This window comes from Pseudopipra pipra, chromosome 17 (genome assembly GCF_036250125.1).
Source record: "Pseudopipra pipra isolate bDixPip1 chromosome 17, bDixPip1.hap1, whole genome shotgun sequence".
NCBI classification, from domain to species: domain Eukaryota; kingdom Metazoa; phylum Chordata; class Aves; order Passeriformes; family Pipridae; genus Pseudopipra; species Pseudopipra pipra.
Genome location: NC_087565.1, coordinates 3,046,458 through 3,070,111, shown reverse-complemented (window position 1 = coordinate 3,070,111; position 23,654 = coordinate 3,046,458). Strand labels below are relative to the sequence as shown.

General features: G+C 49.7%; 1 protein-coding gene across 1 annotated transcript; it reads left to right on the top strand.

Annotated features, from left to right (window-relative positions):
* The first annotated feature begins 11,364 nt into the window (after window positions 1–11,364).
* On the top strand, window positions 11,365–22,915 carry LOC135423507 (BPI fold-containing family B member 4-like). Its single transcript, XM_064673790.1, has 16 exons — window positions 11,365–11,775; window positions 12,402–12,531; window positions 13,283–13,397; window positions 13,874–13,978; window positions 14,226–14,381; window positions 15,959–16,022; window positions 16,413–16,476; window positions 16,910–17,001; window positions 18,035–18,208; window positions 18,872–18,925; window positions 19,419–19,586; window positions 19,698–19,765; window positions 20,883–20,925; window positions 21,391–21,454; window positions 21,788–21,864; window positions 22,424–22,915. The coding sequence occupies exons 2-16, from the start codon at window positions 12,420–12,422 to the stop codon at window positions 22,445–22,447; spliced, it is 1,380 nt and encodes a 459-aa protein (XP_064529860.1). The 5' UTR covers window positions 11,365–11,775; window positions 12,402–12,419; the 3' UTR covers window positions 22,448–22,915.
* Window positions 22,916–23,654: the final 739 nt, after the last annotated feature.

Genomic DNA, 23,654 nt, shown 5'->3' with positions numbered 1-23,654 from the left:
ACCTCGATGCTCCTTGAGTGGGGGACAAATGTCCAGCTCAGCCAGGTGGGTTCCTACCCTGCCCTCCTGTCCCTCCAGCTGGTGCTCAGAGCTGTCCGAGCTGGGGGCTTGGCCCAGTCTTCCAGGGGTTTATCCCTAATCCACCGGGCTGGATGTCAGCCAGGGCTTTGTTTGAGAGGTTTTGGAGGCTCTGTTCTGAGCTGGAGCCAAGCACACACTGCTGCTCGGAAATAACGGCACACTGCGGGTCGGGATATTCTTCCTGCTCATGGAGTGATCCAGGAACGCCAGGCATGGATTATATGACTTGAATGCTGCACTATTTATGATGTGTGTTCAGCCACCTAAATCACGGCTGGCAGGTTCGGGCTTCGCCTGGATAATTGATTCAAATGTAAATTGAACGAATAAATCCTGAACAGCTAAAATATGCCTTCTCTTTATCTTGATTCTTTTCCTTCTTTGTGTTGAATGGCATAGAAAATAGGGAGTTAGAATCTCATAAATAGGTATTTGACTTCCTTTGTTGGAGTGCAGGTAGAGTGAGGTTTGTATGGTCTGTTTGGAAATGCTTTACAGTTCTGTTTATTGAATTATGAACCTGTTTATAACTTGGCTTCTGTACTTCTGGTCAATAATCTGCTTGTGGCAATGTTTGTGCTGCTCTTCAATGGCAAGACCAGGTGGTTATTTATTTCAGTAAGTGCACATTAGTCAAGGGCAAAGTATCAGAGAAATTCTTTTTGTTGTTGTTTTTATAGCCTTGGAGTGAAATATTGTGGGGAATGTGTGCCCAGCTGGCATCAAAGGCTGCTTTGGTTTGAGAATCTGCTGACAGGGACTTGAACTGGCATCAGGACAAGCCTTTGTGAGCTTTTTGTGAAGGTTTTAATCTGTTTTCCCTTAAGGCTTCCCTGATGTTTCATCAGACAGGGCTGACGTGCTGACTAACACCAACAAAGCAGAGCTCTGGAGCTTTCCCCCAACCTGGGTGTGTTTAACCAGCAGTTCCACAGATGGGAACTCCTGAGACTGGTGTCTCTTCACCATGGTCTGGGGGGCCCCTCGCTCCATCACCCTGGCAGGCCCTTCACTCCCTCATCCCTCGCTCCCGGTTCTGCTCCCAGAGCAAACATTCAGCCAGAGTGTGGAATCGAGTGCTTGGCATTCCTCAGGCTATAAATATTGGGGTGCTTTTCCTCTCTCAGGACAGGAATCCCACCACTGCCCATGCCAGGCACTTGCTGCCCAGTCAGGATTTTGCTCTGCCTTTGTCAGCTTTTCCCTTGGCTCTGGCATTAAAAGAATTAAAATACCCTGATTAGATCACCTCCATCCATTGGGACTGTTGCTCCTTGCTGGCAGCTCTTGCTATCAGGCCCTTCAGAGGCACCAGCACTTTGCAGGGCATGTAAAAGCACCCACCTGCCTGCCCTCACTCTTCTGGTGTTGGAGTTTCTGGGAGCTGGAGTCAGAGCCCATTGAAGTGTGTTATCCATGAAGTGTGTTATCCATGAAATGTGTTACTCCCTGTGTCCTTAGTGTGAGTGTCCCAACCTGTTTTGCATCTCATTAACTTCTTGGCTTCGGTGATGTCCTTTGGCAGAACACCCCATGTTTTAATTGCTGATGTGAACATCCATTTCCTCTTGCCAGTTCTCCAGAAGCCCCAGATCCCGCTTTAGCTGTGCTTGCTGCAGTCCTGCTTGCTGGAGGGCTGGTGCTTATGTGATTTCTTTATTTCCTTTCTCTCTCTGCTCACCTCACTGCAGTGCCAGGGCTGCTGCTCTGGGGTGATGGTGCCTCACCCCACTGTGGCTGCAGTGCTGGGATGTGCTGCTTGTACCACTCCCAAAGACACACCAAGGTCCATCTTTCCTTGCCCCCTCTACCCTTTCCTTACCTCTACCCCGTTCTCCTGGCAGCACTCGGTGCCTCTGAACAGCCAAAGCTCCCCTGACTGTGCTGGACTGTGTTGCTTCTGCAGCTGTAGAATGAGAGGTTTGTCTGTGCCCTGTATCATTGCTGCCAGTTGTTGAGCATCCATATTTATAGTTGTTTTTTTTTTTTTTTTATACAGCTTCTTGCACGCACATTCTGTTTATAGGGGGGAAAATTGCAAATAAAATGGTTCATGCCCAAACTTGCCACTATCCAGAACCTGAATGTCCCTCTTCTATCTCTGCTCGGCTATTAGGGAATGTGAAATTTTGTGGCTGGCTTCAGAGCCCGGCTTTGGCTATTTAGAAAACATCCATTCAATAAATCATATGGGGAGCAGCTGCCGCTCTCTGCCGAGCCAAAGCACATCAGATAAAATATTGCTCATTTGTTTGGTTTGGTAGAAATAAAGTTGCTGTAGTGGAACATCATTACAGGCTGTTCTTAATTCACCTCAGGGCTATTTCTAATAGCGGCACACAACTCTCCTGTGACAGCCTGAGTGAATGAGATGGGTGTTTTGATGTCAAACTGAATGTAAGAAGGGTTTTAGGAATCAAAGCTTTGAGAGAGAAATAACTACTGTTTGTGCTGTGATACTGGAAGAGGTCCCTGTTTTATTATTAGCACTATAGCTATTGAAAGCCCTGACACTTGTTCCTGGGGGATTTGAAGCAATTCAAGCCATGAAATACTGTTTCAGCTCAGCCTTTTACAAGTCACTGCGTGCCGGTGAATCCAAAGGTGGCTTTGATCGCTGGTGGAGGCACCCAGGGCTGGCATTAACTTAATAATATTAGCTTGATTTTCTCATCTGTGTGGCAGCTGGGAGCCCTGTACCCACCCAGCCCTGGTGTACAGCAGATATCTGCTGTTGGCCAAGCAGGGTGGCTGGTGAGAGGCTGCCCAAAGCCTTTGAATTCAGACCTGCTGCTTTGCACAAATGGAATCAGTGTAACATTCAGCAGTGGGGTCACGGCATGTGCAGGGAAGGTGCCTGCTGCTCTGCAAAGATGCTGGAGGCTGTTACTTTAAAAATAAAAAAGAAAATAGGCAAAGGGGTGGGAAGGCAGAGCATTGCAGTGTGGGGCTGGGCATGTGTTTTCTTTGACAGGGACAAGCATCTAATCGGGATTCTGCTTTTCTCCTCAGAAAATTTAGTCTCAAGATGTCTTATCTCCTCCTTGCATCAGGGCTTGGCAAAAATGGATTAGAATCCTGTGGCTCTGAAGCTGTCACTGTATTGCTGTGTTATGTCCTTGATCCCCACTCACCTGGGTGAGGCAGCAGGTGTTTCACCTCTGTTTGGTGTGGAGTGCTGCAGAGGGGAGCCGTGGATCCCACTCTGTCACAGCCACGTTGCTTTGCCCTTGCTTGTCTTCCTTATTTTCTAAAAAAACAGAGGTAACTGGCGGAAAAGGTATATTTGCTCCAGCTCTCAGTAAAGCAGCTTGTGCTGTGGAGAGTGTTCCAGCTCACGCTGCAGGAGCAGGGCTGGACTCCTCTGTGGGAGCTGGGTTTGGCTGCCAAACCCATGCTCTTGGCTGTGGTGGAGGTGCAGTCGCTGCCCTCCCCATCGCCATCACTCAGCCAAGGCAGCACCATCACCCTGGTGCTGGGGTTCCACCATGAGCTGGCTGTGGGGGGCACGTGGAGAATTTGGTGTAAGAAACAGGGTGCTCTGGCTCCTGGGAAGTAATGAGCCACAGGAGAGAAGGATTTGCAGGTTGCTGGTGTTACCAGAGGCCGAGCCTGAGCAGCACGGGTTTGTTTCCTGAGCAGCACAGCCGTGTTTTCCATGCAGCAGTGCTGCTGTTGCCCGTGGCCATGTCGAACACGGCCCCTCCCCTGACAGCCCCGCTAGCCCCTGCTTACAATAACTTCTGCTGGAAAAGAAAAACCAATTGTATCCTGAAATAGCAGAGCTCTCCTGCCAACTGCTGGCGATGACCTTGATTCTGTGTGTGAGGGCTGCGAAGTGTCATAATTCAATGAGAATATTTATACCGAGCTGCGCAGCACAAGCTCGAAGATTCTCAAGTCCTCATTTCTATCTGGCTAATTTTACATGGCAAATAGGGAAGTCAGGTTTTTTTATTCAGACTCTATGCTCGGAGTAAACCTCCAGGGTGCTCATCTCCTGTACATAAAAGTTGCTCAAAATGCTGGTGATAAAGCTGTTTAGTTCAGCTGTATTTCCATGCTGTCGGTGACTTTGTTAACAGCAGGTCCCTGCAGACGCTGTCGCTTTGATGCTGGGTGCTGTATGGCACGTTAAAAATCCTCAACTTGCTTCTAAAGCCTCACTAAAAACCCTACTGGGACTTTGATGTTGAGAAGATTCCACTCAAAGCACCCAAACCCTGTGAAACTCCCCAGCCTTATCTTGGAGGCAGGATGGAGAGTGGCTGCCTCGGGCAAGAAAATATCGGTGGCAGCAAAACTGTGCAGTGATTATTTACGGTCTGAGCATCCCCAGTCAGGAGAGGCCTCTGGAAATTACCAGAGCCTGGTGGTGCCTTGAATAATCCCATTCTTCATTTGGGAGGATGCTGTGGTTCGGTGTTTGGGTATTGGGGCAATCCAGATAAAACCCCTTGGCAGAGCAGGCGGCGATTTCATGTGCAAATTCCAGTTGTAAAGCCCCTGTGCCCCCAAATGTTTACAAAGGGTCTTTCTTTTTTAATGATGGGATGCCAAAAGCAAGCGTGGAATCTTATTGAGGTTTTAATTGGTATTGCAGTGAGTTTTTAAACCCTGACTTGTTTCTTGCTGCTGTGCAAGGGAAGGGTGTGAGGTGCTTTCCTGCAGCGCTCGCAGGTGTCCAGGCCCTTTGGCATGTCTGTGCTGGTGAGTGCATCCCATTGTGCACGTGAGGAGCTCTGCTGAGGAGCTCATTAGTGGATGTTGTTAATGGATCAATCTGTGCTATCAAAGTCTTGTTTTCACTGTGTCAATGAGTGAAATTGGCCTTGAACCAATTTTTTTTTTTTTATAACTTAGAATCATAGAACAGTTTGGGTTGGAAGGAACCTTTGAAGTCATCTAGTCCAACCCCCCTGCCATGGGCAGGGACATTTTTGACTCTACCCTGGCCTTGAACACTTTCAGGGATGGGGCAGGCACATCTTCTCTGGTCAACCTGTGCCAGTGTCTTACCAACCTTGTTGTAAAAACCTTCTTCCTTATCTCTAGTCTAAATCTTCCCTCTTTTAGTTTACAGCTGTTACCCCTTGTCCTATTGCAACAGGTCCTGCTAAAAAGTCTGTCCCCATCACTCTGAGCATGTATCTGTCATGCTGCAGTGTGAAGTACTTGGCCCTGGCTGCTGGGATGAGTCTGCATTCCTTGACACATGTCAGGTACGTGTCAAATCACTCTTCAGAGTGAAAGGGGAATTAGATGTTCCCTCTCTATTTTGTCTCTATTGCATTTGTTGCAAAGGAATGGATCTGCCCAACCAAGAGTTGCTTGAAGGAGCATTATCCCCTGCGTGCCTTTGATTTTCTGTGGAACCTTCCCAACCAGTGCGTTTTCCGTTCCAGCTCCAAAAACCCCACGTGCTTCAGCAGAGCCCTCCTGCCGCCCTGCCCGGACCCCGTGCGCCCCTTCCCATCGCCACCGGGGCCCGTGGGGGGGTCCCGGTCCCGGTCCCGGCTCGGGCTCCGGGTCCCCGGGCGGTCCCGCCCACCGCCAGCAGGGGGCGGTACAGCCCAAGCCGCTCCCTGAGCTCCGGGGTCCGCGGGTTCGAGTCCCGCACTGGGTGTGTCCGCAGGGTCGTTCTGCTCCCTGCGCCCGACGTGTTCCCTGAGGCCTCTCCTTTGTGCTCCTCTGCGGTACATGGTTGTATTTCACCAGCCCAAGGGGACAACCCTCCAGGCCTGGCCCCAGGTTAGCACTGGGCCCCCAGCACTGCCTGCACTGGTGTCTCCCCAGTGCCCAGGACAGGAGATGGGTGCTCACAATTATCTGCATCAACTGTAGGTGTGAACTGGGATGCTGAGCCCGGCAGGGTCAGAGGCAGGACAAGCTGCCTGCCTGGCTGGCGTGACCCTGTTCTTCACCTTCCAGCCTGCTCTGGACTTTTTCTTTAATGCCTCTTTGTCTCCATGCTTCTGCTCGAGACAGGACCCACACATTGAGACCGGACTGATCGTGGAAGGGAAATGGCACATGGCTGAATTAGACCCAGAACCACCCTCAGGATAATTAACTCATCAGCAAGGTTTGTTTAACATGAGCTCTCTGGTTTCAACTGCGTTTTCTTTAGAGCAGTTGGTGTCTTCCTGGATATAAGCATTTATTTCCATAATGCTGACTCCAAACCCTGCCTGCCTGCAGGACTGTAATTTATCCCCCGAGGAGCATCCGGACAAAGCAGGGCACTAATTCTGCCACCTGTGCTGATGATGTGTCCAAAGAGATCGTGTCAAGTCTCTATTAAAAGCTGAGAATAAGACAGAAAGCCTGAAATCTTCACTTCCAGAAGATGTATGAATGTAATATAGAGCTGCTGCTAATTCTTCCCAGGGATTAATGGAGACTATCAAGGACAATTTCACTCAATACTGCTTTTCTTTTTGTAAAGTGAAGCTTCCCCAAACCTGAAGCAAGGCAGAAACATGGCTTTGAGTCTGTGTCGCTCTCCTTCAGTCAAATGGAATTAGCTGTCTTTATTTAAAAAGTCTGTGCTGACACCACAGTGCCGACACTTTCTGAGACAACAAAATGGACAGAAATCCATTTTCCAGGCTGGAAGGAAGGCAAAAAATAGATTGGAAGAATGAAGAGTGAGGAGGAATTGAGGCGTTCACGGAGCTCGCAGTGCGAGTGATTGGAAGTGATGGGAAGAAGGCAGGAGAGGGATTCATTTGTTTAAAACATAGGACTGGAATTGACTTTGAGGTGCATGTTGCATCACTGAGGAACCCAGGCTGCTGTGGCTCTGCCAGGTGGGAGATGGGCAGCAGCAGGGAGGGATGGAAGGATGGAGGTGTGCTGGTGCAGGTCAGCAGATCATGGGGATGGCTCTGTCCAGGCACCCCAAACATGGGGCAGAGAGCCTGTGTGTGTCTCATGGTCTGTCAGTGGAGGCTTCTGGCAGCCCTGCAGGAAGGTCACGGCCTCTTCTGCTCACCTGACACCAGGTTTGGACACCAAGTGTACCTTGTGTGGGACCAGATGAGAAAGGATGCCCCAGGGAAACCTGGAGTGGGCCAGAACTAAAAGAGACAAGATACCCACCCAGAAAGGTGCTCAGGGCAGCACTTTGACTTCACCTCAGTCTGGCAATGACAGACACAGACAAAATATTCCAAAACTCAGTGAAGCCAGTGCCTGTCCAAAGAAGCTGGGGAGGGATTTGGGCTGCCCAGGCTTCTCTGTCATGCCTTGATGCCCCTGAGAGCCCTCCAGCCTGTGCTGCTGTCAGTGTTTCACTGGGGAGCTCGGGGTAAGGTCTGAAGACACATCTGCACAAGTGCCTCGTTTTTGCACTGCAGCTCATCAGGCTGCCTCTGACTAATGAAGTTTGTCCCTTTTTGGGGGCTTGATAACATTATGCTCCTCCTGCTTCCGTTCCCATCTCAGAAGAAGAAAGTTCCCTGCCTATAAAATTCCTGGAGACATCGATTTGTGGTTATCTCATGGCAATGATTTTACTTGGCCTCGCTGTTTGTGCTTGGCGTTGTGGATGCTTCCAGAAATCAATGCTGCTGCTCTCCCTCCTCCTGACAGGCAGCTCCAGGGAGCTGCTGCCCGTGTGTCTGTGTCCTTCTCCTTGTTTTCCCTGCCTGGGCTCTCTGTGTGGCCCTCCCCCGAGATTATGTTTCTGTTTCCCAAGTTCCCAGTGTAGGAAACTGCATGGGTGAGCGATCAGACTCGGGTACAGCTGGAAAGGAGGGTTCTGACGTCTGCCCACGCACACCGTGCCGTGAGCCCTGGGTATGTGCACGAAGCAGGAGCCCTGGGTCAGCGTGAGCCTGGGCTCGGCTTGGCACTGCCTGCTGTGTTACGGGAGTGATGGGTATTAATTAAGCTGCTCTGCCCTCCTGGGCTGCTGACAATGGAAGCTGCTAAATCAGCTGTAAATCTGGCCCTGGGGATTGTGGGTTCCTGTCAATCCTGGGCTAAAGTTCAGTCCCAAAACTTGAGAAGGGTTTGATTCCTTCAGTTCTTACTAAAGCCCTCCGGCTCCTTTCTAGGAGACTTTAATTCATGTTTTGGCAAATTCTGTTGCTAGAAATTAGTTTTGGAGCCTGGCTCGGGGAGGATTCATCCAGCCCAAACCAACCAGAACACAGGTAACCCTACAGGGACAGGTGCTGCCCTAACACTGTGGTCCTGGTGCTGAATTCAGCGTGTTACACTGCACTGGGGAGCTCAGAGAGAACTCCCTCTTTCCACTTCCCTGAACAATTTAATTAATAAGAATGGGAAAAATCTCCTCTGAGTAAGCCTGCTTGCAGTGAGGCAGAAGAAACACAGCAGTGAGTGATACTTTTCTGTGCATTTCTTTTCCAGGCTCTGACCTGAGCTGCCACTGGCTGATGTGCCCGACCTCCTTCCAGGGCAGATCCAGCTGTGTTGCCATATTCCCCAGTCTCCATATTCCCCAGTCTCCATATTCCCCAGTCAAGTGCTGGGTGGGGAGAACAGTTCATCACCTGAACTCCAGCTCTTCGGAGACCAATCTGGGAGTTCACAGCCCAGGTACAGTCAGTGCTTAAAACCTGTTTTGTTTTCCCCCCTTCCTTTCCCAGTTTCTGTTCTAGCAGCCCAAGGCAGTTGGAAGTTTGCTGTGTCATTTTCCTCCCTGAGTGCTCTCTCCTTCCCCTCGAGCTGCTGCCTTCTTGTTGGCATCAGGGAGTTACTTTCCATCGACGTTTGAGCTGAGCAGTTCATTAATGTTCACAGCATCTATTTGGAAGGAGTCACTGACTCCTAGGAAGTGTCCCTGCGAGGGAACAGGCTGAACATCTGTACAAAGCAGCTCCATCACAGGCTGCAAGTCCTGCCACCAGACTTAGGTTTTTCACCTCGAGAGACGGGATTCAGTTTATCTATATTTTTAATAAGGAGTTACTATTTACTCATTAAAGAAGTTTTACAGTCTGAGGTTACTCTTTCATGGTTCTGAACATTAGAGAAAAATAATCCATTAATTTAATCATATTTAATGAATTATTATATTTATTATTATATTTATTATTATATTTATTATTATAATTATTATACTTTAATATTACTCTTCCAAACATTCTGTTGCTGTCTAACCTGCCATCTTACAGAACCACAAGTTCAAGTCAGTGCAGGATGCCAGAAGCTGCTCTGGAGCATCTCTCCTCTGTGGGTGTTGGTCTTCCTGTAAGCCCTTCCACTTTCCAGCATTTGTGTTGAGATAATCTCTTCCTGAATTTCTTGCAGTGCTTTATTTCAATATATCTTCCCTTGTCACTGCAGGACTGAATCCAGCCTCCTGGTAAGTGATGTCCAAATCACTGCTGCAAGGAGAGGATGAAATATGGGCACGTGAGAGGGAGGCAAAGGATATGGCCGAGGAAGAAAAACTCACAGAGCAAGAAGAAATATGGACAGGGTGTGTAAAATGGTGTGTTCCTCAGCTCCTGCTCACTGCTGTGATACAGGACATGTGTGTGTGGACACAGATTTCTGCTTCTTGCCATGGAATGGTGAGATGATCCAATGTGAGTGTGCGGCCGTGCTGTGTGAGTGCATGTGCGTGATGACTCAGGTATTTATTACACATGCAGTGGCATCTCTGAAAACAGCTGGAAATCCACCTTTGTACATGCTCAGCAGCTGGCTTTTGCCAGCAGCAGTGTTCCTGCAGCCTGTACAAGGCCAGAGCAGTCTCATCAAACGCTTCACTGTGGGTGTTCGTGGCGACTGCTCGCTCAGTACATTTGGATGAGGCTCTTTGAAAGGGATTAAAATATGGTTGCCCCAGGCAATAAAAGCACACTGGGGCAAGCAGCAGAGGCAGAAATAAAAACAGTGAGTGTAAATCATCCTGAGTCACCTGGGGAGAAAATGGGGAAGGTGGGATGGGAGCTGGTGGTGGGATGTGGTGGTGGGATGGACTGGAGAGGGACCGACTGTGGAAGGACCTGCTTGTGTGTCTCCAAACTGTGCATTCCATGAGGGACCTGGGGTGAGCTGTAGTGCTGATCCATGTCTCTTCCCTGCAATCACCATCTTGGCAGGCAGCTGGGTTGCATCATCCAGGGGAGATGGTTTTTTTACTTCACTCTGCTACTCCGGTCTCCTCAGAGGGGCTAACATTATTCATAGGATCATAGACTGGTTTGGGTTGGAAGGGACCTTTAAAGATCATCTAATCTAACTCCTGGTTTTGGGACTAGACTGTCACCAGCACATCAAATGTAGTCCAGGATGAGTGTGTGTTAAGTAAAACAGGAGCTCCTACAGCGTTTCTGTGATGAGGCTGCTCCACTGAGCCTGAGCTCACAGCAGCACATGCTGAGGGACTCGAGGGAAGCACTTTGCTGCTGCAAGAGAGAGCACCTCGTGCAGTACTCAAGAGCATCCTAAGGCTATTTTTGCAGCCTTCTGTATTCCCATGGGACAGAGAGCCCTAAACTCACTGTGGTGGTAGCAGCTTTCTCCCAACTTTAACCTGAACGTATTGGCTTGTGTTTGTTCCTGTGCCAACGCTGTCCCTGAGCCTGGGCAGGCCTCCTCTCCCCTTCTCTCCTTCTCCTCTCCCACATTTGTGGAGAATGATCATATCTCTGCTGCTCTGTGTTCCGTGAGGCCGAGCACGTCGGCCCCTCTCCAGTTCCCCCGCTGTCCCAGCAGCCCTTTGCTGCCCAGATTCCCCCCAAGTGTGTCCCTGTTGAACATGGGTGACCAGACCCGAACAAAGTCCCCAGATAAGATCTTCCTGGGGCCCTGCACAATGGAAACTTCCGTGAGGCCCGGCCAAGGCATCTGCTGAGGGGTGAGATTCTCGTTCCTGCGGGATGAGATTTTCCCTTGAGATCTGTGTTCCTGCTGCCCTCAGCTCACTCAGCTACCATAAGTGCTGCTTGTTCAAAATTGTATTTATTGTTGTCTCTGTACATTTTGATACAATTTCATTTTTTTACGATCAGTTTGTGACACGTGACAGATCCAACTGAAATCAATTTGAAGCTTGGTCTCAAAAAAGCCAACACTTGTCAGTTCTCTGCAACCTCTCCACGTTGCTTTTTCTCAAGAAAATCTTTTTCAGGGCTGCACTTGAAACAGAAATGAGCATTGTAAGTCCCACAGCTCCTCAGGGATTGGCAAAAGCAGATAGTTTCCTACTTTAAGCCTCCTTGAACCCCTGCTCATATGCTCTGCGTGCTGCCTTCCTCCACAGCCAGCCCCATCAGCCTCCTGTCAGGTTCAGATGCTTTAATAACTGATGGTATCCTAAATAAGTTGGTTCCCTCAAAGCATGGGGATCCCTGCCATGGTTGCAGAGCATCCTTTCTAAGACAGACTGGGGGAGGAAAAAGTGGCATCCGAGTGATCCAGGCCACAGAGGGAAATGGCAGCCCATCAAGGCAGTGGTGACGTTGCCGTGTATAAATCAAGAGAGGTGGCAGCTGGGTGTTGCTTGCAAGGAGCAGGAGCAGAGGGATGGCTGCTCATGGGCCAGGGTAGGCTGTGAGGAGAAGGTGTGTCTGCTTGGCTGCAGGTTTTATATAAGGGTGACTCTTTCATCTCAGCTGCGGGGAAGAAGGAACGTCGCAGAGCCTTGAGGAGCCCAGAGGAGCTTGAGTGGAGCCAAGACCCTGTCTCAGCTGGCTGTGGCTGATTCAGGTAACATCCTCTGTTCACTGGTTGTGTGGTGGCAGGGTGACAGGTGTGGTGGCAGGGTCCTTTCTCTGGAAAGACACGTGCAGCGTGCCTGGTGCTCGGCTGCTTTATTTGGAGATTGTGCTGGGCACCAAGCTCCCCATCACTAGCCTGTGTCTGCCATTTCGTAATTAAATTTATGTTGATAATTATTAAATTATAATTTTTAGCTAGCTTGTTTTTATCGCTTATGCTTCAGTTTATTGCTTTTGAAAGTTAGAAAGAACAAGGATGATCCTCAGATGCTTCTCTTGGCAAAGCCCCTCAGTGAAACACCTGCAACTGCTCGTCACAGGGATACAGAAATAACTTAAACATCAGTTTGGGGGAAAGCAGTTTTGCTTCTTTTGAGTGAATATTTTGGGCCAGTCACAAGGGACCAGGAAAGGGCTTTTATTGACCCATGTGTGGAGTCTGTCCATATGTATGGACATGAAGAAGGTCCTGCTGCTCTGGGCTCGAGAGTCTGACTTGAGCTGGATAAAGAGTAAAGGAGGGATTTCTTGCTTGACTTCTTTCCTCCTAAAGACACTGGGATCTCTTCTGATAGGATTTTTCCCCACTGTTCCCTCCGATGTCTCCCTTGCCAGCAGGGGAATCTTCTGAAGATGACGGTATTGAAGCTTTTTGGAATCATCTTTTTCTGTGGCCTCCTCTCGCCCTCTCAGGAAGTCTTGTCTGGCCTGTCCTGCGCTGTCAGTCCAAGGGCCATGCAGAATGGTAACTACAAAAAAACATGAATTGTGTTTGTTTTGAAAGCTCTGTGGGACCATGAAGGAGAATAAAACCTCCCGAGTGTCTTTATCCTTATTTTATAACTCCTCAGGTCTGGAGACTTTGCTCAGAGCCCCTGAGACCCATTGCTGGGTTCACAGGTCAGGGAAATCTCTGCTCCACAACTGGGACATGTTTCAGTACCAAGCAACCACATAGAATTTCAGGGCTAGATCTGGGTTATTTCCTCTTTATGTCTCATTTCCATATTGGAGTAGCTGATATTTGACAAACAGCTGCTGTGAAGTAGCAGCCACGATAATATTTGCAATGTTCCGGCTTGTTTCAAGTTGCTTCTACTGAAAACAAACAAACAAAAAAACCCCGAAAGCAAAAGCAAACAGGCAAAAATCAACAAACAAAACCCCTGACAAATGGAAAATGAGTTGTGAGTGGAAGTCCAGGCTCTGAGCGGGGTTGCTGGTGTTCCTGGCAGTGCACAGCCATCATGTGCACTCCGAATTGGGGGTCTGGGATGTTAATTCACCACGGGGAGCTTTGGTTTAGTGCACGTTGCAAAATAGCATCCCTTTGTATTTAGACTGCATGGGGACAACTGGTAGCTCCATGAGGAGTTCTGGGGAGCAAAAGGGCTTTGTTGTGCCCCATCTTTGCCAGGACAGAATCACAGAATCAGGTTGGATCTGACTGACTGGGGAGAGGTCGCTGCTGGTCCTCACACACAGATGTTTTCCAGTTCTCTCAGATGCCATAATTCATAATGGGCTTCTCCAGCAGCACCTGCAGGGCCTTGTGCTCCCCAACATCATGGGTGAAGGGGGTCTGCTGAACTCTCCCACCAGCATCACGGGGTAAGTGCTTGGCTGTGAGTGCACCTTCACCATCAGTTCTGAAGCAAGACAAGCTGAGCTGCTGGTGGTGTGGTTGGCCCAGGCCATTATCCTCATTTTATCATGATACTGAAATTCTAACCCAACTACAGTTGTCTGTGTGGTAGCAGTGCAGGTGACAAGGTGCACTGCAGGTTATGGGTGTGGGTGCAGAATGACAGCTCTGGTGGTGGCTGTTGATGTCTGAGATGCTTGACAGCACTGAGAGAGGGGAAAGGGACCACAGAGGGGAAAAAGCTGACAGCTCTACAAACTCGGCTCCCACCCCAGTCTTGTTCTAGGCTACCTTCTTTTGGCTTTCAGCTGTCCCTTATCCTCATGCCTCTGGCTGGAGGTGGCTGTGGTGCTGTGGGTGCTCAGCTACAGCCTCATGGCTACAGCTGCTCAGCTGCTGGAAGATGTTTTTAATTTGTGCCAGCCTTTGCTGTTGTTCACAGCCTGCACCTCGTCCAGGTCCGGCTGCCCAGGCTGTCGGTGGTGCTGCTGCCAGGGATCGGGGTCCAGCTGACCATCGGGGCAAAGCTGCAGCTCAGCGGCAAATGGTGAGTGGGGGGATTCGTGGTGGCCGATGAGGGGAACCCCTGCTCTGCCATATTTTGCATCTTTTATGGATTTTGTGCTGTTTCGTACCTTATAATAAAGTTACAGAGCAAAACAGGCAGCAGAAGATGGCTCTTGACATTGGTAATGGTCTGAAGGAGAAGGAGGTGCAGTCTGCTCCTTCTGGCTTTGCTGAGTTTCTCTGGGTAGAGGCTGAGAGATGAAATCATCCCATTTTCTCTTTTGCAGCTTGGTTGGCCTGCTCTCAGAACTAATTGATATCTTAGTGGATGTGAACATTACCGCAAACATTAAATGCACGAATTTTGAATCTGGCACAGTCCAGGTTGTCACTGAAGACTGCCTCTGCATTCTTGGGGCCATAAAGATCAAGGTCCTTTCTGGGTAAGTGCGTGTGGATTTATGTTTTCCATTGCATGCAGTCCTCTTCTCTTTATCCAACAATATGGACAGTCTGCCAGGACACAGGCAGTGCTCAGCTGATATAGAGCCAGGCCTCAGGGATGGAATTTCTTTCCTAATGCCAAAGTCAGTTGCTTCAGTGGAAATGGAATGAGGTTTAATTTCCTCTGTTTATCTGTGGAAATTTTAAAATCTGAAGCATGACTTTCTCTAGACTTAGCTAGTGAATTGATATCCAAAGGGTACAAGTAATAGGGCAGGGAGAGTTCTAGGAAAACAGCACCATTGCTTGCCCTGGTTTTACATTCTGCCTTTGGCTGCTGTTCCAGGTGAATGCTGGGCATGTGGAGTTTCCCTCTGATTGCTGTGGATGTGGGTAATTCCATGCAAATGTCCCATCTCTTGCTCAGTCTTATTAAATTCTTGACAGCAAGAATTTGCTGACTTTGTGTATTGATGAACGCAGCAGTAAATTGATCATGGGAAATATTTTCTTTTATTGCTTTTGAATTGCTCACTTTTCAGGTTCATTGAATTTCTCCTAATTATTTTTTGCATTATGCATTATATATTTCAATCAGTGCAGCAGCTGCTTTGAAAAATGCTGTGCTAGTGAACAGAAGAACATGGCTCACCTGCTCTCGGGGGTCATGTTTTAAGTTTTAGCAGGATTACAGTGATGGTGTGCGGGAATTGAGTTCCCAGGGGGGTAAAGGAAGTGTGGATTACATGATTGACTTCATGGCCACTCCTCAGATGCATCTGTAGGCAGAATTTTGGCATAAATAACAAGATGCTCTATGAATTCCTGCTGTCTGTGGCTTGCCAGCTCAACAGTCCAGAAATATATTGATTATGAGACGTAACTGGCTTTGTGCTGCTGCAGGCATTGCACGTCCCGAGTGAGCTGTTCAGCAGCAGTGTGGAAATGTCACACAGCAGATTTCTCCTCTTGTTATTCCAGATGCAAATTGTTTGTTCCCAGTAACGAACATGAGGCGATTTCCTAACAGCTCTCTCTTCCCTTAACTACAGCACTGATTTAAATACCAGAGGGAGACACGAAACACAGGTTACTCTGTGAGAGGCTCACTCCTTTTGTGCAGTGATATCTGTGCCCTCTAATTGCTGAAGGAAAAATTTCTTCACAGAAAGGGTTGTCAAGCATTGGAACAGGCTGCCCAGGGAAGTGGTAGAGACACCATCCCTGGAAGTGTTAGAAAAGCACGTGGTTATGGCACTTGAGGACATGGTTTAGGGGTGAACGTGGTGGTGGTGCTCAGTTGATGGTTGGACTTGGTGATCTTAGAGGTGTTTTCCAACTTTAATGATGCTGTGATTCTCAACAATGAGATTCTCAGCCCTCAGTGGGGCGAGTGACCCCTTTGCCCCCCCAGCCCTCTGTCCAGCCCCTGCTCTGACCAGTGGCAGCCACAGCAGTGGCCCTGAAGGGATGACTAAGGACCTAGCATAGTGTAAAATGAAGGCAGGAGATCCTTTGGTCTCCTGTCCTGGAGCTTTTTTTGTACTGATTGGGATTTTTTTTCTGACCTTTCCAGCTTGCTCACCCTGTCAGTGAATGAGATGGTGCTTCGCCAGCTGACAGCAACTCTGCCCGCTTTGGTATGGCTGAGGATTGCCCTCCTTTCACAGCTGAAACACAGAGATACTGGGAAAAATATGTTACGAGGTCACAGCCAGCTGCACCATCTCTCTGTGCTGCTCTCTCACATGCCTGGCATGTGCCATGAGGCAGGAAAGTTTGTGGGCAGCCTGGCAGCTCCAGAGGGCTGTGGCCAGCGGGACAATGTCTGAGATATTCCCCAAACCAAAGTGTTCCCCTTCAGTGTTGGTCCCATGGCTCTGGGGTTTCTCCATTGCCCCCAGGTCTTTCACAGCATCCCAGCAGCACTTGTTCCATGGAGATTTAGATGGAAAGGAGGGGGTCTGGGCAGGCTGTGGGTGACGGTGGTGAGGGGGGTTGAGCAGTCACGTTTCTGGTTTGTGTTGCAGCTCTGTCCTGTGGTTGACATCGTGATGAACCTCGTGAACATCCAGCTCCTGGGCACTCTCAATGGTGCGTTTCTTGTGGAGGGTGAGGTGCTGCTTCTCCACATTCCCCACAGTGGGAAGGGCTGTTCCCATGTCAAATCCATCAGTGCATCAATAGAAGTCCAACCCTTCCGCAGAGCTGCTGTTGAACCTTGAAGTCACATCCCAGCACTCCAAGTGAACTGCTCCCACCTTGGCCCTCCTTATATCAGTTTTATGTGTCACCCTTGGATTTGGCTTTATTTTCTTTGATGCTCGTTTTGGGCTATATCCGAAAGGCAGATGCCACCAAGCAGAATTTGGGGATGTTTTGGCCATTTGGAGTAGCAGTGAGCACCCTGCAGCAGTGAATCTCAGACTGTTTGTGGGTGTGGGGGTTGGTGGTCTGAGGGGTCAGGGGAGGAGGTTGTGTTGCTGCTTATTTCCTGGTGTTGTAATGATCCTTTTCCTGTGTGTAGCTGTCATCCCAGTTGGCACGGCAGGAACGATCCACTACCAGCTGGCCAGCATCCCCTATACCTCTGGCAAGTTCCTTGGCCTGGATTTAGATGTAAGTTAATGCTGGGCAGCAGGACCCTGGGAGCATGGCTGTGTGTTGCCTTTCAGTCTGCTCACCTCATCCCATGGGAGCTGTAGAATCCTGTGGAGGAGCTGAGCTAATGACTTGTCCTGGAAATGCAAGCTCCTAAGTATTTGGATCTTGATCCAAGTCACCACTAAGCAACTGTGTGTGCTTTTCTTCAAATTTGCTCTGTTTTCAAACTTACCCTGAGTCTGCCCAAGACTGTGTGTTTGTTGGATGCAGCTGCTGGGATGAGCAGCTCTCCTTCTCTTGGGATGAGCAATTTTCCTCCTCTCTCCTGCTGTGCAGACCTGGTGTTAGTACTTTTTGCCTTTGCTGTTCAGCTTCTGTGGTGGGTGAATGCTAAACCAGGCTAATGGATGTATTTTTCACTTCTGTCTTTCTGCGGGGGGGAAAGGCAGCAAAAAGCAAACTACTTTCAAACAGGAGAGCTTAAATAAAAGCAAGTGGCTGGTGAGAAGCAACTGAGACGTGAGCACTAAAGAGGAGCAACCGCTGACAGCAAACACTTCAGCCTCTGCAACCCTGCTGCTACTCTGGCTTTGGAGCAGTCACTTTGTAGGGATGAGTCTTTGTCCCCCCAAGACCCCTGGATGGTCAGAGTTGGTCTCCTTAGCAAGTAGATGGTGTCAGTGTGGGATTCTGTGGAGTTGCAGGGTGGCTGATGCCTGGAAGGGTGTGGGAGGGCTGGTGCTGCTGGGAGCTGCACTGTCACCCCTTGTTTGTCCCTGGAGTGAGACCTCAGGATGAACTGAAGCAGTGAGTTGTGATTTGGACAAAGCACGTTGTTATCTGAGAAGGCCTCAGTTACGCACACGTGCCTTTATCAGCTCCTGTCATCTCTGGAACACAGAGGGAACTGCTCCAAGCCCGGTGCTTTCCCGGAGCTCTGGCGAGAGGAGGGCTGTTCAGCTGGCACTGGCCCCGCACTCCTGTCTCAAGGATCTGGGCCTCATAGCTCTGAGGATGGGATTGATGTCCGTGTCACCTCTCCCTGCAGGGTGCAGTGAAACAGGTGGGAGGCATCACCATCCCCCACGACTCATCCCCCTCCGCTTTGCCTCCACTGATGGACAGGCTCCTGCTCCTGGCGATGCGCCAGAACTTCATCAATTCCATCTTGACCCTCCTGCTCCAGATGCCGCCGCAGACCTTCCCCTGCACGCCAGATATTGTGAGTGCAGCAGCACCTGTATTTCATGCCAGAGTGGGTGACAAGGGACGGGCATCAGCCTGGCCTCGGGTCTGCTTGGGGAGGGCTGTTTGAGGTGTCCCTGGTGCTGCTGGTGCTGTGTGTGCATGTCCCTGTGCATGTCCCTGTGCATGTGCTCGCTGGCAGAGGCTCAATCCCCAGTGCTGCCTCCTTCCTCTCTTCTCAGAAAGCTGTAATAGCACCTGCACTGCTCAGCTGTGCCTGTTTCTGTATGGGCACCCCAGGGACACCTGTTGAGACCAGTTGTGTACTGGTTGTGCCATGGACTCCTGCAGACTGTGATCCCTTTAAAGGAATCTGCAAAATGTCACTGAGAAAAGCCATTGTGTGTGTGCAGTGCCATTACCTGGGTGTTTCCACCTCCTGTGCCTCCAATCTGTACTGCCAGTGGGAAATGTTAGGGGTCCACACGCTATCAGGTGTTGAAAGCCTTTGGAGGACATCACCTTCCACAGCTGGGTGCTCTCACCTTAACAGCTTACCGGGAATCACCCAAACAGCTGGGGAACAGTGGAGAGGGTGGGCAGCTCAGGGTGCTGTGCAATGGGGTGGCCCCAGCAGGATGGGTGTTGTTGAAGTCAGCTGGAGTGCTCATCAGGGCTGCTGGTGCTTCTGTTCCCACAGTTCTCTGGTGCCAACCGTCTGCACGAGACCTTATGGACCATCGCTCCTGCTGGGGTGAGTGACTGGTTCAGGCCTGAGGGTTTGTGAAAACCTTGCCAGGTCCGAGCCGTCCAAGGGATGCAGCTGGAGGTGCCAGCGTGCTGCTGCCAAAGGTCCCCAGCCTTCTGCTGCCCTCCTCTTGCACCAGCATGGCCTGAGCCTGCCCTGCTGCCTGACCAGCTGATGGGAGTGGGCAAAGGGACTGCAGGTTTGCTCAGCCTCGGCAGCCCCTGCCCTTCTCCCACTCCCTGAGCTGGGGAAAGTCTTCTCCCACAGCTCATAGAGACATAGAGAGCTGATAAATGTCTGACACAGAGACACAGATAGCTGACATAGAGAGCTGGTAAATGTCTGGTATCTCCCATTTCCTGGGCACCCTGTGTGTGACCTTGGAGGAGGCTCCGTGGAGCTGTGGTACTGTGAGAGTGTGCACCAGGACTGCTGATCCCCTGCTTGGCTGGTGTGTGCAGTGCCAGTAGCCACCTCCATGTGTTCCCAATTCCCACAGTGCTCCACCTGCCGTGGGACCAGCCCTGTGAACATCAGGCTGACCTTGGGTGGGAACCCACTCATCCTCTTGGAAGAAAACAAAGCCAGCGTCAAGCTTTCCGTCTTGGTCCAGGTGTTCCTTAACCGTTTAGATGGATCCGTCCTCAACCTCCTGCTGCTGAAGGCTGTAAGTGTGGATGGAGTTACCTCCAAGGGGTGCAGCGTGCAGCCAGCTGGGTGACTGGTGTGTGGGATGGGGATGTTTCCATGTGTTGATCTTCTGCCTCTCTACTGGCAGGACCTCGGTCTAAACGTCCGCGTGTCGATTGTGGGAGGCAGGCTGGTGCTGCGGCTGGCCCTGCGCAGGTAGGCTGGCCCTGGGCAGGTAGACTGTGCCCCTTGTACTGGCTGGTGACATTCTCTGTGTTGCAACTATAGCTCTGGGTCTGCTGACTTGAAACGTTTTCCATTTCTGTAAACCAGACTTTTCGTTTTCTGAATCCGGGGATTTCATACCTGGCTGATGGCACGAGGTGGATGGACAGGGTGGTTCAGGAAGGATTACAGCAGCTGGAAAGTTTTAGGAGGCTTGGGGGAAAAGTGTGTCAGTTTTATAACAAGGAGGAATGAGGTAACCTGAATAATTGTAAGACTGTCAGCTTGACTTTGATCCTGGGCAGTGGTTAAAAATGCCTGATATTGGACATGAGTGATAAAGGAGTAAAGGAAAGTGCTGTCATTAATGCCAGTCAAGGTATGATTAAAGATTGGAGAGCATTCCTTATAGCGGGAGGTTTGAGGATTTTGGGCTATTTAGCTTGTCAAAGAGCTGGATTTAGAAGCAAAATTGGCATAGCTTGTATGCAGCGATATAGGGAATAGAAATGCATCAAAAGGCTTTTAATTCAATAGACAAAGGTATAACAAGATTCAACAGCAGTAGAAAAGAGAAATTGAAATGGAAATAGAGCATCCATTTTAGGTACGAGTAGTGGTGTGATTGCAGTGATACATGAGGAGCTGTAGCAAATTCTCCAGGTCCTTAAATCCAGACTGGGTGTTTTTACATAGAATTACAGGATGGTTTGGGTTAGAGGGGACCTTAAAGATCACCTGGTTCCTACCCCCTGCCACAGCGTTCTAGAAGCTCTGCTCTCAGCTGTCAGGAGCTGACTCCTCTCTGAAGGTGAATAACCTGTGCAGGGGAGAGGGAAGGGGCAGCCAGGAGCTGTGTGTGCCCTGCTGCAGTGCTGCTTCCTTGACAAGCAAATAAAAATTAGGTTAAGTTTTTATTTTCCTATTTTATTTTCTCTCTTGCAAGTCTGGCAGTCCCTGCTTTTTGTGTTACAGTGGAGGGACCCCTGATGCCACACAGGGGTCCCTGCCCATGGGCTGAGGAACCTTGTGCTTGGAGGTGGCTGTGAGCTTGAGCTCTGGCCAGTGCCTTGTGTCTGACCTGCTGTTTGCTCTCCTTTTCCTGCAGCACCTCCCTCTCCTTGGAGTCTTCTGATGTTGGCATCAGTAATGTAAGTCTCTGGTACCAGTCTGGACTTTACTGGGCAGGCAGAGCCAGCTGAGCATGGTGCACTGTAGTTTCAGGAGGGAAGGGAGCCAGGACATGCCTGTGGGATGCTGTGATGGATTGCTTCTGCTGATGGTCATAGCTGTTAGCTGCTCTGTGGTGTAGGTTGTAGCAATTCTTCTTTTGCTGTTCTTTTTTCCCTTCTGCCTTTTCCAATAACACAAAGGTAAGGCTGAAATCTGTTTGTTCATTCACCCCTGCTTGGGCAAAGCTCACACAGACCTGCAGCAGGAGTGTCACCAAGTAGTTTTCCCAAAGGAAGCACTGAATACAAATTGAGGAATAAAAGTAAATTTGCTTTAAAGAGAAGAGGGACTATTGTTTCTTTTGCTGTGTCAGTGCAGGATGGGGTCTCTGCTGTCACGGGCAGGGCAGTGCCCCTCATGTGCTTGTTCCTTCTCTGGCTCAGATCTCGATCCTGAAGCCCCACTGCAGCAGTTTGCTCGTGGAAACATTACTGCCTGTGATGAATGGTAAGGTGACCGGGGTGGCTGTAATGTTGGGAGTGTTTGGACTTCTGGGGAAGGAGGGAAGAAGGGAATGTGTATTTATGTTTGGAAGCTCTGGCAGGAGAGCGGAAGCCATTAAAGCTCTTCGATCCCCATTCTGAGGCTGGAGTTAAATATCCAACCTTATTCTTGCACCATCCCACCCCAGCATCAGTCCTGGCAACAGTCAGTGGCAGAGAATGTAAAGAAAGCCAAGTGCATGATGGTGCTGCAGTCGGTGCCCCTGAGCAGCTCTGTCATGGGGCACGAGCTGGGTCACCCCTTGGTGGTGTACAAGGACCTGTCTGTCTCCTGCAGGTGCCCTGAGCATCGGGATCCCACTGCCAAACGTGCTGGGCATTCCCTTAACAAAGGTGGATGTGCAGATATTAGCGGTGAGTGTTCAGATGGGCTGTTCTCTCCTGTAGGGAACTGGCACAGGCCACTGGGGATGTTTATAGGACCCTGCCAGTGCTGGTAGTGTGTACCAGAGCCATAGATTTTAACCCCTGAAAGGCCAAAAGAGCTGCTCTATCTGGCTTCCCTCAGATCAGGGAATGCTGCCTGAGGATGTGATGCCCACGCATGGAGCCAAGTGTGTCATGAGCAGTGCTCAGACCCCAGGGCAGTTCCTGGTTCCCTGTCCCTTCTTTCCTTTCTGGAGAACTTGATGGAAGCAGCTCTGATGTGGTTCTGGGGGGTCACGCAAGCCCTTTTCAGTGGCACTTTCAAAGTGTCTTGAATTGCACCAAGTTCCAGCCCTGTGCACCCTGGAGGTGTCCCAGAAGAGCCGGGATGTTCTCCGACACTTCCCAAAGGGTTCTGTGCCCTCCTTATTACAAACTGGATATGAAGATTCTTGCAGGAGGGTTTTCTCTTTGGTTTGTGTTGTGAAACCAACACGCCTCTAAGTTGAGAGTTAATGTGGTTGTGTCTCTCCCCGCTCCCCTTCAGGGCCTGATCGTGCTTCTGGTGTGAGCTGGGGAGTGCAAGGCACAGAGGGGTCTGCGGGGACAGAGAGAGGAAGAGACCAGCGAGGACAGAACACCAGGGCCAGCATTATCTGCTTTTCTTTCCTAAACTTGATTCAAGATTATTGATAATATTTAAGACACTCTAAAGTGAATTGGCTCGTGTGAGTACAGCGACACTTGCATAAGCCAAACCCAATTGGCTGCTCTGTCTACAAATATTTATTTAGAGAAGTTGGTGTGATTTTGGGGTCACAGTCAGAGCAGCTGCGTGTGATGCTGCAGTGGAATTGGGAAATTTGTTCTGAGGTCAAACTCTTCCTGACGGAAAAAAGAAGTGAACTTGTTGCAAGTGGCTTATGAAGAAAATATCCCCATCCAGGTTTGGGAGGGTGTGAAGTGCCGAGTGGGAGCTCTGGATACATTTGTCATGTAACTCTTTTAATAAATGTTCCTACTTTTTTAGTGCTCAGAATGAGGTTCTGGTTTCTGATGCTTCTCAGGGAGAGCTTCTGTCCTGCCCCCACTCTGGGGTCTGGTTCCTTTGTGACAAACGATATTTTGGTTTTGGGTTTGGGTTTGAAAACTCTTTCCACTCGAACTTCCTGAGGAAAGAAAATACTTGGATTTTCAGTGGCTCCTCCTGGCTTGGTAACCTCCTGACCAAATGCTAATCCACAAGCAGAAATCATAATTAAATCGAATTTTCAAAGGTCACAAAGCATTTTCTGATAGAATCTGAAGGGAAACTTTGTTACCAGAGAAATGAGAGGTCTGATAGCCCTGGAGCACACCCGTCTGCCTGCCAGAGCCACATCTGCTTAGGCTGATGTCACAATCTGTTAGTATCTGCACATCACAGGGACAAGAATCACAGCATTTCCGATTTCAGAAAAACAAATTGTTCTGGTTAAAAAAGAAAAAATAAACCTGAGGTTTTACATGACCTCTCCAACACCTGTTTTGCCAAGTACTGGATATGATTGTGAGCGTGTTATTTTCTACTGGTGTCCCAAGAGGTAGTCATGGAATGGCACTGCTCCAGAATGGGTCTGGCACTGACCAGGTGAGGAGTGGGGCAATGTTCCACTCTACATTTCTGCCTGAAGGGGACAGGGCTCCACGTTTAAGCAGCGGGCTGGGTACAGCCTCAGTGCCAGAACCCTGCAGTGAGGGGTCTCTGCAGAGCGAGGTGCCAACAAGTGTGAACACTG